Raw genomic sequence first — 15,059 nt, forward strand, 5'->3', positions numbered from 1 at the left:
AGAAATAAGTTGATAGCAACAACTTCTCATTTATATTTGTCAACGTAAAAAATAATATTCTATTTTATATTTATTCAAATAAAATATTAGTGAGATTTCAAAACACAAGTCCTATTTCAAATTGTATAAGTATTTAAGGGAATAGAAATTAAAATTTGTTGTTATCTTTTTTAAAAAATATTATAATTAGAGTAGGTGTAGAGATTAAGATCTTTAAATAAGATTGTTAATACATTGATGCTCGAAATCAAAATATTCACTAAGTATACTAAAATTATTTTTCATGGTTAAAAAGAAAGAAAAAGGACTACAAAAATATGGGAAAATATCAATTTTAAGCATAAAGGTACTAAAGTTAGCAACCATTTTTAAAACTTTCAATTTTATCATGCACCATAAACTAATTAGGTAAGTATGGTAATATTTACATTAAATCTAACAAATATCATAACTTTTTGAAGATTAGTCGAGAAAAATATTCACGTGTACTGACAGCTAAATAAATTATAAAACATATATTTCTTATGAAATTGGTATAAATTTAGATAAAAATGATATTAGAACAAGTTTCGCTTGAAAAATATAGATTTGTTTAATAACTAATTAATTTTTTGTTTTATGTTTTTTAAAATAATTTTTGGAATCCTTAGCAAGGAAGTAAGTAAAATATAGTTTTTAAAAACAGTTTTCTTTTTTTTCAAAATCTTTTTTTTTTCATCTAATGCTCAAATTTTCTTCTCAGACATATTTTTTTCTGATAATCTTTTTCTCATTCTAAAATAATTTTCTAACTAAATTTCTCTCTCTACAAAATTTATTCTCTTTAAAATTTTCTTCAAATATTTCTCTCCCTTTTCAAAATTTTCATTTGTATATATTTATTTATTTTTCTTTTTTCTAACCTATCACTTTCTTTTTTATCTCTCCACAAATTTCATATTTTTCGAACTTTTTTATTCTCAAATGACTTTTCTTTCTCTTTCTAGTCTAGCTTTTTTATCTAAGAAATATATCTTCTACTTTTCTCACTCTAAATGTTTTATCGTTTAATTTTCTTTTACTTAATAACTTTTCTTTCTCTTTTTATTTATTTATTTTATGTTAACAAATATATTATAAATTTTTTCTTATCCAAATTTTGTTCTCACTATAATATTTCTTTCTATTCCTCCTTTATTTTCTTTCTTTAGCTCTCAACTTACTCTCCCTAGAATTTTCTATTTTTTGACTTTAACTTTTTTCTCACTAATTTTTTTCTAACTTTTCTCTAACTCTCTAAAATTTACTATTTCTAAAATTTCACTTTTAAAAGTTTTTTTTATCTCTCTAAATTTTTGTTTTCATATAGACCACTAAAATCCTCATAGGGTCGAGTTCTCGCTCTAAGAATAGAGAATGCATTCCCCATCATGTTCTGTCTCCGATTCCATTTTTAAAATAATTAATATATTTTTTATTAAATGTTTAACTAAATTATGAATAAATATCAAATATTTTTAAACTACTTATTTATACTATTAAATAATGATTTTTGAGTAAAATAATATAAATTATTTATCTTTATTACTTTTTATTTTCTAAATTTTAGAAAGAATTAGAATTAATTATTAAACCAATAATTTTTCTAGTGAAGACCTTCGTCTCCAAATGAGAATTTTTGAACCTAGACATCAATTCCTGAAATCGGAGAACAGGTTGGAGGTGAGAATTAAAAATTTTCATGGAACAGGGCATCCCGACTCCTACCCTACACCGTTGTCATTCTATTTTACATAAAATTTTCTAACTTTTAACATTTATTTTCGATTTTCTAACTTTTTAAAAACAGAAAACCAAAAATAATCATGAAACATATGTTTTGTTTTCCGTTTTTCAAAAAAATAAAAAACAAAAACAGTTATCAAACATATATGACTTTTATTTTTTTAAAAGAACTAAAACTAAAAACAAAAAAACACAAAAACCAAAACCTATATAGAAAAATAAATGGTTATCAAATGGCTCAAAATTAATAATTTTTAGAGTTTTTTTACATCACTTTTGTTAAAATTAGTGGGTGAATTAATAGAAATGAAATAAAGAGTAAAAATTACCACATTTATCTAAGTTTAGATTCTAATTAGATCACATTGAAAGTTTATTGTAAAAATTGATACCACTTGAGATTTTAGGAATAAAAATGGATTGTTTCTCTAAAAATATTTACACTATTATTTCTAAATTATTTATTATAAATTAGGCTATCTACTTTTTTTTTTTCTTTTCAATACGGATGCAAGTGGGAATGCAAGACTCGAAGCTTGAATATGTACACACTTTTGACCTAAAGATCCAAAGTGCTTTAACAACTCTCCTTCTACCTATATTCACTGTTAAATTTTTATCTTACAAATCACGATTCCCAAAAGAAAATAATTCACACTAACTTTTTACTTTTTACCACAGCTGATCAAGAAAATACTCCACCCCAGCCACGAAACCAAGTAGGTTAAAGAATACTCAAACTCCCTGATAAAATACCTAAATACTCATAGCTACTATAAATCTTCGAGAGTGATGACCTATTCAAGTTTATGATTCAATTGGATGAAATTAAGGCCCCGTTTCCTTACCCGTAATCATAATCAATGAATCGTAATGAAAATTTTGATTCCCTATTATGGTTGTTTATGCAAGGATATGCACAACAGTGTATTTCTGATTGCAGCTCGAACTCGGCCTCCGAACCGATCTGAATACTTGGGCGGACCTGCACAAAAGGTGAGCACTCCGACAATCAAGTCAGTATAGGTCGGATTCCCAGTTTAGTTCGAGGTCAGAAAATCATCGTACCTGATCGTGGAGTGAGGTCCTCTACTTATGGGTGGTAGTCTCGCTAATCTCGCGACGGTTACACCCGGTAATCTCGGGACCGACGGTTACACCCGATAATCACGCCGCTGACAGTAGCTCACATCGGCCCACACCGAGCTTCTCGGTAGATCGGACCTCGGCCAGGTTCACCTCGGCCCTCATACTTAGCATCTGTCAACACTAGTGGTGGTGATCTCGGCGGTCCGAGCTGGGGCATGACTCATGAGTCACCTTGGAGCACCAATGGCCGTCCTCCACGTGTCCAGGGTATTCTTTCCCCCAAACAATGGTGTTTACCAATTATAGGAATGTAATCAAATGGCGAGACCCACCTCAAACTTAATAATATGTTTTTATTAAAGTTTGGTTGTTCTAATAAAAAATATTTTATTTGATGTAATTTTATTTTAATTATTCATTATGTATTAATATTAGATAAATTGTTATAATAAGAAATATTTACTATCAATAATATAGTAATAAATTAAATTAAAATTTATTATTATTGTAATCTAAAAAATTAGTACAATAATATATTTGTAATTGGCTAAAAAGGAGAAAGAGATATATTAGTAATTGTCATATATCTCATTCCGATTCTGATTTCAGACAGTTTTAGTAAACAACATCAAAAGAATTTTGATTATGATTCCAGAAAATTTCTAGTAAACAATATCAATGGAATAACACATTACAATTCCGATTGATTTCATTACGATTGATTTTCATTACGATTGATTTCTATTACGATTGCGGTTAAGTAAACGTGGCCTAAGTCTAGGATTCTCAACCTGAGCATAGTTCAACTGTGTAAGGCACCTATCTCCGACCAAAAGGTCACGAGTTCAATCTTCGTGTTTACATTTGTATTTAAAAAAATAATAAAAAAAAAAGTAAATTTAGGATTAGAATTGGCTCGCTAAGCTAAATATTAAGGTAGTAAAATAATTTTTTTTCCTCTTAAGGGATATAATTTATCCGTGAAACTTCCTAGTTTTCTATTACTCTCCATGTATGTAAAACTTTTATGAAGGACGAATAATAGAAAACATAACACAATCAAATTTTTTATTTTATTTTATTTTTAATTAACTATTAATTAATTATATTAACACGTGTAATAAATTTTAGGGAGAACATTTATAATTAATATTTGATATTATCTTAACTATTTAATATATTTTTATTATTAACTTAATAATTTATCATTGATATCTTATTTAATCTAAACTTATTTAATTATTTCTTACTCATTATATTAAATTATTTAGTATTAAATACTAATATTTTAATGTAAAGAATAATATATTTTTATTTTTATTTATTGATTAATTTTATTAATACAAAAATATATTAAATAATACTAACTTGAATTTATAATTACATTATTGTTTTCTCTTACCTCTAATTTACTCAATTAAATAAATGTAATTTCCATGAATAAAATCTGTTATTGAATTTTAAGACATTATTTATCTTGCAACACATAGATGATAATTAATATCCATATCTATAAAACAAAATCCTTCATCAAAATATCAATATGAACATAGTCCAACTAATTAAGACACCTATTTTCAATCAAAATATCCTAAGTTTGAATCCCGACCTCCACATATTGTATTAGTAAAGAAAAAAATCCAATGTCCAAATAGCTGTTAGAGATAATTTGTCTTACGTGTTGAGTTTATATTCTCTCCCCTTTTACACTCCAAATTCAAAATACCAATTAAGTTTGGGATGGCCCATCTTGACTTAGAAATCTTTTGCATTCATATCACACGTGGCAACAAATTAATGAGAAGAAATGTTATTGTATTATAAGTTACGGCTCCAAAAATACTATCTTTTAATTCATGGTAGAGATTTAAATCTTTGATCTTTTAGTCAAAGATGCATATCTTAACTAGTTAAATTATGTTTAGATTGATCCGGAATATACATATATATATATATATTTTGATTGAGAAGGGTAAAAAAGGAATATTCATGGAGTTAGGCGATATTGCTCTAAAATTCTGAAAAGTAATATAAAGAGAATAGAATTCACATACTTGTTTAACCACTGAAAACATTCCAAGTGGCAGTCAAAAGAGCAAGTTGGATGAAAATGGAAGTTTCTTAATCAAACCTCAACTTCTCCTCCCATGGGTTGAGAAGTTGACCGTGGAATAATAATCAACGATCATCATTTAACATCATCATCATAACTCCATACGAGTATTGACTGGTAAAACACCCACCTTTCAAAATTACCCAAAAACTAAAGATTCCCATTGAAATCCATTATATATTCTTCTTCTCCTCTCTCTCATCATCACACAAAATCATCTCTCTCGCTCTTTTTTCTCTCTTTCAATGGAAGAAGTTGCAGTTCCTCCTTATTTCATCTGCCCAATTTCACTGCAAATCATGAAAGATCCAGTCACGGCTGTCACCGGAATCACCTATGATCGTGAAAGTATTGAGCACTGGTTTTTGACGTCCAAAGATGCCATCTTTTGCCCTCTCACCAAGCAGCCATTGACGGAAGCTTCCGACTTGACGCCGAACCACACACTCCGCCGTCTGATCAAGTCTTGGCTGGCTGAGAACGCTGCCCCCGCCGAGAAAATTCTGACCCCTAAGCCGCCCCTCGACAAGGCCCGTCTCCGAAAACTCCTGCGGGGCCTCGCCACTGCCTCCGACGAGGCGCTCCGGTTCGATGTGGTGAAGAAGCTTGAAGGGCTTGCTAGCGAGGGCGACGCGAACCGACGATGTATGGAGGAGGCGGGGGTGGCGAAGGCGATGGTTTTGTTTGTTATGAGATGTTTTAGGGAAGGGAAAGTTGGGGGACTTGAGGAAGGTTTGAAGATTCTTAGTCTTCTTTCAAATTATCAAGTTTCTGAAATTAGGGTTTTTGACTCCCGCCATTATTATCAAGAGCTTATGGATTCTTTCATGTGGGTTTTTGGGTTGGAGATAGAAAATCATATCATTATCAAAAGCTATGCAATTGAAGTATTGAAGAAGGCAATCGATTTGGCTCCCTCAAGCATTGATCTCAGCCAAACGAAGCCTGAATTCTTCAAAAATATCACAAATCTCATGAAACAAAAGATCTCAAATTCCGCTCTCAAAACGACACTCGCAATCCTAATCAACTTATGCCCATGGGGACGCAACCGAATCAAGATCGTCGAAGCCGGGGCAGTTTTCGAGTTGATTGCGCTCGAGCTCGAGAAGCCGGAGAAGAACATAACCGAGCTAATCTTCAACCTCTTGGCCCTCCTATGCTCTACGGCAGACGGGCGAGCGGAGCTCCTCCGCCACGCTGGGGGCATCGCAGTGGTTTCAAAGCGAATACTTAGGATTTCAACAGCAACGAATGATCGGGCAATCCAAATTCTGTCGTTGATATCGAAACACTCGGCAAGGAAGGAAGTTCTTGTGGAGATGTTGAGGGTTGGAACTGTGTCAAAGCTTTGCATGGTGATGCAATCAGACTGTGAGGGATATTTGAAAGAGAAGGCTAGAGAGATAGTGAGGATGCATTCAAATGTGTGGAGGAATTCTCCATGTATTGGGGTTTATGTGATGACTAGAGACCCTAGATAGCTTGAAGAGAAAAGGAAGAAAAAATGGTATATGATTCCAAAATCTTGTAATTTTCTATCAATTTTCTTGAAAGATGAGTATAAAAAGTTCCCAAAGTTTTGATCCAAGTATATACTTTATTTTATATGAAATCATGTTACAACTTCTTTTACTATGATGATTGTGATGAGTGGTTTTGGTTTTGGTTTTGAATTTTAGTGGGATATTTGATTACAAGGATAGGTTTTGAGCAAGACCCATGAAAATATTAAAGCTTAGTTACATCATTAAACATCAATGGATGAGTGTAATGTATGTCAAAGCGTAATTGACATATATCTCATCCGATCTCACCCTCACATACTAAAATAAAAGTTTGATAAAAGTACTTATCAATAGATCAAGCGTCTAAGTTTAGCAAAACGTATGTACAGTCCGTCCAAACATAGTTGAAGTGAATATAGTATTAATATTCAGTTTTATCTCAAAACAATTGACAATGAGAGGAGTAACTCACTTATATTATAAATCCTTGTAAGTCACTTATGTTTTAACGTAAGATTCTTAACATGTCCCTCAAGATGGAGCCTCTTTTGGGTTCACTAGTCTTGACCGGATGCTCGTTTGAACTTTTTGGGCTTTGATATCATATTAATACTCACGAGGTTCCATCTCAAAACAAATTGGCATTAAGAAGAATAGTGCATGTCTATTATAGACCTTTTATAGGTCTCTTATCTGTTGAACGTGTGATCCTTAACTTATAGTCCTATTAACATTATTCTGAAGGCTGATTACTCGGTCCCCACTTCTACAATTTTCAAACTCAGAAAATAACTTTGAAATTTAGAGTTGAATTTCACCAAATTAATTACCAAGTCAAATGCAAGATTAAAAAGTATACTCAACTTTTTTCTTGTTCTTTTTTTTTTTTTTTTTTTTTTTGAGAGTACTGCTGTCAATTGAGTTTAAAAGGTCCCCCAAGTTTTAATCCGTTATATAAAATATAATTTTATTGCAACTTTGTGGGATGACGATTGTGATCACGTATCCATTTTGGTTGGACTAGGTGGATATTTAATTATATCACATGAGTTTGTGGATCATGATTATATTATATAATTATATCAAATATTTGCATTGAAATCCAATTTTGAGGAATTTTGGAATATTTAATTTCATAATGATTGATTAATCAATAACAATATTGATAAAATCTATATTTAGGTTTGATTTCATCATTGGTTGCCCACGTCCAAGTTACATGTGTTGATTTTCTTTTGTTTATTTACACTTTTTTTTTTTTTTTTAATGTTAAACTTCCAAAGAAGAAGACATTATAAAGGTATGTCCGGTAAGGTTGATTTTATTGTTTCTCATTGTTAGTTTCAACATATGCGTTTGATAACTCTTTTTATTATAAAATCAAATTTTTTGTTTCTGAGTTCTTGTTTCAATTTTTTTTAAATATAAATAAAAGTATTATTTTATCATTCTGGACTATAATAAATATTGAAAAGTTAAATTTTATATAACAATAAATAATTGCTTTTGGTTTTATAAAAAAACTTCATACCAATAGAAATATTGTTCCTCACATATATATTTATGATGTTTTCCTTCATCTAATCGAGTTGCAAAATAACGATTATCAAATGAAGTTGGTTGGAGATATATGTCAATTACCGCTGAGCTAAGCTCGTTTTGACAGTTTTCATCCAATTAAATTTTAAGCAAATATTTCAAGAAATTACCCCATTTTTCTCAAAACACTTTAAACACTATTCAGATCAAAAGGATGCATTTTGGTTCCATCTTCCTTTTATTTATCTTTCTTTTATTTTCTCGACAAAAAAAAATTGAAAATGTCTTTGCCACATCAAAAGATATTAAAAAAAATCATTAATTTCTATTATAAAACGTGTGTATATATATATATATATCCCAAACCACCTAGGAATTAGGATTCACCTAACTTGCCTAGTGAGCTCTCCTTTGGGCCACAACGTAGACCCAATGGTTGCTTGTTGGGCCCAAATGGGATTTGGCCCTTCTCAAGGCCCATATACTCCTAGCCCAAACTTTTTTTGACCCAATATTTGTGATTGCTTTCTCATGTGTTTTTCTCCATTTCTTTTAGTAACTCAATGAGGAGTTATTTAAAGAAGTATTCAACCGATTAGCTGCCTATGTTAGGCTAAAAATTAAATCTTAGCTGCGACATCTTTCGTCGCCCGTTGACTACACCAGATCAAGTTACATTGCACCAAAAATTTGATTGTTCGACTATTAATAATGGACTTGAAGAGATAGAAGATGATCGATAGACAATATAGATATGCTTCTTAAAAGTTATAAGAAAAAAGTAAAACCTAACCAATCACAGTAGAAACATTCAACAATTAATTATTGCAAATTCATTTTCTGGAACAACCTAGTAACATTCTAGGGATCATGAATTCAAAAGTCAAATGCACACGACCTCAATATTGACCTAAATTTTTACTAGTTTGGTCCAAAGGCCGAAGTTCAAACAACTTCTTGATGAAGGCTTCATTTACTAAATAAAAATATATCTTGATTAGTTTGCTAATATTCGAGCCGTTAAAAAATGATTAGGTAACAAAAATTTTGCATTGATCCAAAAAAAGATGAGTTTTGACTTGCGCACATTTGGTGTCAACTTGATCTATTCGATCCAATAAAGGGAAGGTATTATTCATGTGAGAGAAGAGTTGACCTTATCGAGTCACTACGAAGAAAACATAATAAAAATTCTTATTATGTATAGGAAAATGATTTGACCATTCAATAATCTTTTCTAAATTTGTTGTTTTTCCTTTTTTGTATTTTCTCTACTCTATTACATTTTAGATAAAATTTTTCCTTTCTATCATATTGCATAAGTTTTCAAGTTTTGTTGGATAGTTATATTTTACATTAGGGAAAATTTAGCCAGCAAGATATTTCATTCTATATATTCATGTTTAATAATTTTCTGCTCACTCAAGTCAAGTCTTATTCACTAGAGTTTCCATATTTTCTAGTTTGGGAAAGTTTATTTAGTAGCATTATCACTCTTAGCAATTGTATTTTCTTACTTAACTTTTGAATGGTCAATCTCACTCTTTAAATTGGGTTGTAAAATTAAGGTCAGCAGAATAATTCAGATCTAAGATATCACATACGAGTGACCGATACACTAATTAAAGAGTATAAAGAACAATTCAGATTAGTCATTACACTTTGAAACATATATTTTTGCTCCTTGTACTTTTAAAAAAATATCAATTTTGGTCTTTATTTGTAAAATTTTAACGGAAATTCTATACACAAATGGAAACCCTTTAATACAAATTTATGGCTACATCTCAAAAAATTTAGTGAATGAAGTGTCATGTTAAAATTTTAATTTAAAAAAATGAGATAGAAATGAAATGAATGGATAAAAAATGATCACATTTTTAAAGTATAGGGACTAAAATAAACGTTTAAAAAATACATGAATTAAAATGAACAAATTTGAAACTACATAAGCGAATTATGTAGTCGTTTTAAATTACATGGAACGAGAGTCAAAACTACTAGGACCAAAAGAGTATTTATATTCACATTAATGACTAATTGATGATTATTATTTTTTTTGTTAAAATACTATTTTGGTCTTTGAACTTTTAAGCTCCGGTATATTTTAGTCCTCTTATATCAAAATATTCATTTCGATCCATATACTTTCAACTTTGATTCATTAATCCCTATATTTTCAAAAGGTTCACTTTATTAAGCTCCTGTAATTTAAAAAAAGTGACCATTTTGGTCTATATTTTTAAAAATTTTACCACAAATTCTACACACAATAGAAATCATTTAATATAAAGTCATAGTTATATTTTAATAAATATATTGAGTGTATTGTTGTGTTAAAATTGTGATAGAAAAAATGAGATAAAAATTAAAATTAGAAAATCAAAATAGTCACTTTTTTTAAAAGTAGACGGACCAAAATGAACCTTTCAAAAATAAATAAACTAAAATTAATCAAAGTTGAAAGCACAGTGAATAAAATGAATAAAAGATCATCTATCGATTGATCTCTAATATCGATACCGAACCCTCCAACTTACGGATATATCGATTGATGAACGTGCACGATGCCAAGTCATCCATGGCAATCATAATATGAGAGTGAAAGAAGAGGGCGTATCTGAAGACAGATCATGATGCTCCCATAATTGCGAGCAGTCATATTGGACATGACCCAACTTCAACTCTTTGATTGGCTTTCAACATTTTTCCTTTAACCAAAAGAAGAACCATTACTCAATTCCATGGACAGATATGACACTTCCACTCAGTCAAAGATGGTGTTTAGATTTTGTTTGTACTCAAAAAGCAATTATTAACCTTTATCATTTATCCTTATTTTATGTTCCATTCAATTACATATTTAGTCGCTGTCTCTATTGTTAAGCTAGCGTTTGATTTAGAATGACTAAGGATGATTTTGCTATCGAACAAGAGTCGGGTTGTATTCAGAGTGTATGTTATTTGTCTTTCATATGAGTTCATCGAGTATTTATAGTGTGGGGTGTTTTACTTTCTTTGTCCGCTATTGTGAATTTGCTTTTGATTAGATGTTTGAATGAGATAGTTGCGTAGCTCAAGCGATGTACCAACCAATTTATAGGTAAAACTAAAACGTGAGGAAGATGAAAAAGTATAGTTATTGTTTACATGTTTAGGATGAACAACTCCAACAGAAGAAGGGACGATGTAGAAGCACTTAATATAACTTTGTAAAACAGGCTAAGCAGATGATATGAATTAGGAGTAGAGCCATAAATTCTCTAGTTCAAGCGACATGCTTGTGGACAGATGGCATGACTAAGGTAAAGAGAAAATTTTAATATTTTAAGTTTCTATGTAATTTCTTAAAATCTCAAATGAACCAATCGGTGTCAATCGTCTCCTTTCTTCCTTCTTCTCTTTTCCTCAAACGTGAATCTTCACTACCTTAAGTAATTGCGATGTAGCTCAACCTAAAGGGTACTGATTGTATGCCCTTGGATAGATTGTGGAAGTGACCTATAACCCATCAATGAGATTCCCCACGTACAACCAGGACAATTAATTATAACTTTTTTTTTTTCGGTAAAGTAAACATAGAGGTAGGAGATCATTAAATCTTCAACCTCAAAAAAAGTAATCCACTCATTTATACTCAAATTGACAAATGACAATAATTAAAACTTATTCGAGTTTAGAGTTACATACACCAAATTTGTAATATAAACTATGTATATTATTTAAATCCATATAGATTGGTAATATTTTTTCTTAAATAAAAAGTAGTAATCTCTCTCTCTCATCACCTTTTTATTTGTCTGACATAATTCCCCAAAGAGTGGAAACTAAGTGAACTAAAATTAAAATTAAAAAAAAAAACACTTCCAAATTTAGGTAAAACAGTTAGGCCCTCTAAACCAATGGGGAAATTAGGAATTTAGGATGTGGCAATGCACTGCGGCTCCCAAAACACCACCGCCGCTCGCCGGACTTCCTTACAACTCCCATTTGAACTCATCACCACCGTCCTCTCTTCGTCCTCTGCTCCTTTGCTCTTCCACATCATCACCTTCCGGCTGCCATTCTTCGACGGCGGCAGGTTCCCAACTGCCCCGGCTCTCGACCTCCAGAAGTACTCGAATGTGTTCAACGACACCGCGCTCGGAGGCGGCCGCAGTGTCGGGCAGGGGATGATGGGGTGAGCCACCTTGGGGCGTGGTGGGAGTGATGGGTGCTGCCTGTTGGCTAAAACAATTGATTTGCTGCTCATCATTGATGCTAATGATCTGTGGGAATTCAGTAACCCAATTGGCATTTCTGGAGATTTTGCCATTCTTGAATCTTCATCTTCTTCCTCTTGCTCGGGTTCTTCCTCGGACTCGTCGTGTTCTTCGACCTGTGTTAAAAGAGGAGGATTAGAACATCAGCTTAAGTTTTTGAATTAGTAATTTAAAAGGTATTGAGATATGAAGTTTTCTACTCGAATTTTTTGTAAGGTAGTACTTATATTTAGCTTTTTGAATTAAGCGGTGATTACCTGTTTCATGGGATGACGGTTGACGAGAGTGAGAACAAGGCGGCCATCTTGACGTTGGGCGCGGAAGTTGTTCTGGAAAGGCACGTTCATGGCCTCGAGGACCAACCGGCCATTGTCACGGCGGGGCTGCATCCGCAACGATTCCCCGTCGGGACCGGAGAGCGAAGGCAGCGGCGGAGGAAATGACCGGCAGGGCTCCGATTTCTTATAGCTATACTTGACAGGCCTCCATTGATCCTGCAGAGCAAACATTCGAGCTCCCTCCTCGTCGTCGTCATCGGAATCTCCCTCCTCCTCCGACGAATACGACGAGAACCCATCGGAGCCGGTCTCGGAGCCGAGACTCTCAGTGCAAATCTCGAGGCTCTTTTCACTCAAACCGCTCGGCGATCGCTTCACAAGAGGATGAACATAAGGAGCAGCAATAACTTCATTACAAGAACCCCCCTTGTGAGATTTGAAAACAGAGCCCCAAACATCAGTCTCTGTTTCGGGCTCTGTTTTCTTGTTCCCTTCGCCAAATTCTTGAGAAGAAGCGACCTTCTTCATCTGGGAGATGCATTTGTGGGACGACATGTCGGCAGAGAGGGTTCTGCGGAGAGAAGAAGGCGTGGAGTCGGAGGAGAGAACAGAGACGATGCCCTGTTTGCTGTGAAAAGCTTGAAACATTCTTCAATGGTGGAGGAGAAAACAGAGCAACCAGCAGCGGTCTAGAGAGAAGACCACTGGAGGTGCAGAAGAGGGTTGGGTTTTGTTGTTGTGGCTGCTAAGAAGAAAGTGGGTATTTATAGTCCGCCATGGGAATCGAGTACGCCATGGGCCCCCACTAACGCCACCATGAAAATGACTCTGTCTCCGAGCTTCTTCTTTTCGCAGAAGAGATTATGGTTTTTTTTTTCTTTTTTTTTTTAATATATGAAAAGTTGAAGGGGAAAGGAGGGAAGCAAATATTTAGATGGGGATTTGCAAAGGACACCTTTGCGAAAAATGAAAGAAAGAAAAAAAAAATTTGCAAAGGACACCACAGCTACGGGTGAGTGAGGAGAAAAGTACAGGATAATTCCTCTCCTTTGGTTCGAGAAATTATTCTACGAGAACTGCACCAATGTAACTGGTAGGAAGGAAAATACACCGGTCTTGATAAAGATTTAAAAGATAAAAAGATAATAATAAAAGTTTATAACATAAGTGGACTACCTATTTTATTGTCAATTAGTTTTGAGATAGAATTCATAAGTATTGACATCTATTAATTAATTATTTTTAGATAGAACACAGGAATATTGACATCTACTAATTACTTTATTTTGAAAAATCGATAACTCATTATTTTAAAAAAAAAAATCTCTATTTTTATATTTCTTTCTCTTAATTGTCAAACTAATTAGTGGTCAGCCCAAGATATACGGCCTAAGTATAACAATAAACTATGAAAATATTTTGAATAGATATCTAATAGTTATTAAGAGGTACGTAGATTCTATTCTACTCCCACATTCAACAGTTTTTCATCCTTTAGTTCAGTCACGATTATACAAACTACATGTTTAAATTTCATTTGGGTTTATAAAATTGCAATATTTTTTTACTTTGGTAATCGTACCTCTAAAATATTCGTTTTGGTCGTGAACTTTTAGATTTATCTTATTCTGTCTCTTAAACTTGTTAAGGATCTCCCAAAATATCTATTTCAACCCCTCCAAACTTCTAGGTCCTCCAAACTTCTCGGTTTATTTTATTTTAGTTTTTCAATTACCTTTATAATATGTATTTAGTCCCTATCCTTTTTTATTTATTTCTAAAAAATGAATAATTTGTATTAACACATCGACATGGATATGTATTAGAGTTACATAGGTTGATTGATACGAGTATAAAATAAGAGATTTTATACGGTGGCAAATACAACACTACCAAAATTGTTGTCATTTGAAAATTTAAGGACAAAAGACCTTAACCAACATAAAAGTTTTTGAAAACTCAAATAAGATTTAAACTTAATTTATGTTATAGATAGGTAAAGATTTTAAAATTCTCTCCTATTTTTAGAACAAAAAAAATCAATATATATAAAAAAGTTAGAAGGTAAAATTTTATTTACATCAAAACTTTTAGCTCGGCCCCTACCGATCTGCAATTACACAACTCATCTCTCTCTCTTTCTTTCCTCTCATCATGTTCTTGGTTGAAGAAGGGGAATTATTTCCATCTATCCAAATTGGCTCATAAGATCTTTCGAATATTTTCATGTTGGAAAGTTTAAGATTTTCAGGTCGGTTTTCATGTTTATTTTTTCTTTTCAATTACAAGGATTCTTTAGGTTTAAATCATATTATGTTTTTGTACTTTTATTCTATTTTGAATTCTAAATTTTCAAAAATTGTGTTCTAATTTTGAAGTTTGGTGTAAAACACTATTTTGAAAATGGTTGATAAATCTCACAAAAAAAATAATGCTCGTCTAATGTATTATTGTTAATTATTTTTAAGTTAAAAACTAATCAAATATATTATATATAACTTTTTTT

At 32.0% G+C, this 15,059-nt stretch overlaps 1 protein-coding gene and 1 pseudogene across 1 annotated transcript; one reads left to right on the forward strand and one right to left on the reverse strand.

Moving 5' to 3' along the window:
• The first annotated feature begins 5,134 nt into the window (after window positions 1–5,134).
• Window positions 5,135–6,604, forward strand: LOC111012214 (E3 ubiquitin-protein ligase PUB23 pseudogene; annotated as a pseudogene).
• A 5,105-nt stretch (window positions 6,605–11,709) lies between these two features.
• On the reverse strand, window positions 11,710–13,298 carry LOC111012211 (protein FAF-like, chloroplastic). The gene is made up of 2 exons (XM_022286273.2): window positions 12,533–13,298; window positions 11,710–12,391 (listed from the first exon to the last, which is right to left on the reverse strand). Exons 1-2 carry the CDS (start codon window positions 13,199–13,201, stop codon window positions 11,933–11,935), a joined length of 1,128 nt encoding a protein of 375 aa, XP_022141965.1. The 5' UTR covers window positions 13,202–13,298; the 3' UTR covers window positions 11,710–11,932.
• Between the last annotated feature and the right edge of the window lie 1,761 nt (window positions 13,299–15,059).

Source organism: Momordica charantia (assembly GCF_013281855.1).
Source record: "Momordica charantia cultivar OHB3-1 chromosome 6 unlocalized genomic scaffold, Mcharantia_2.0 BLBB01000006.1, whole genome shotgun sequence".
In the NCBI taxonomy this organism is placed as follows: Eukaryota; Viridiplantae; Streptophyta; class Magnoliopsida; order Cucurbitales; family Cucurbitaceae; genus Momordica; species Momordica charantia.

Bases quoted from the DNA above. Each gene is read 5' to 3' on its own strand.
- LOC111012211 (XM_022286273.2), bottom strand. From the start codon at position 13,201: ATGTTTCAAGCTTTTCACAGCAAACAGGGCATCGTCTCTGTTCTCTCC. The intron at 12,392-12,532 runs GTAATCACCGCT...CTTTTAACACAG, and splicing joins ACCGTCATCCCATGAAACAG to GTCGAAGAACACGACGAGTC.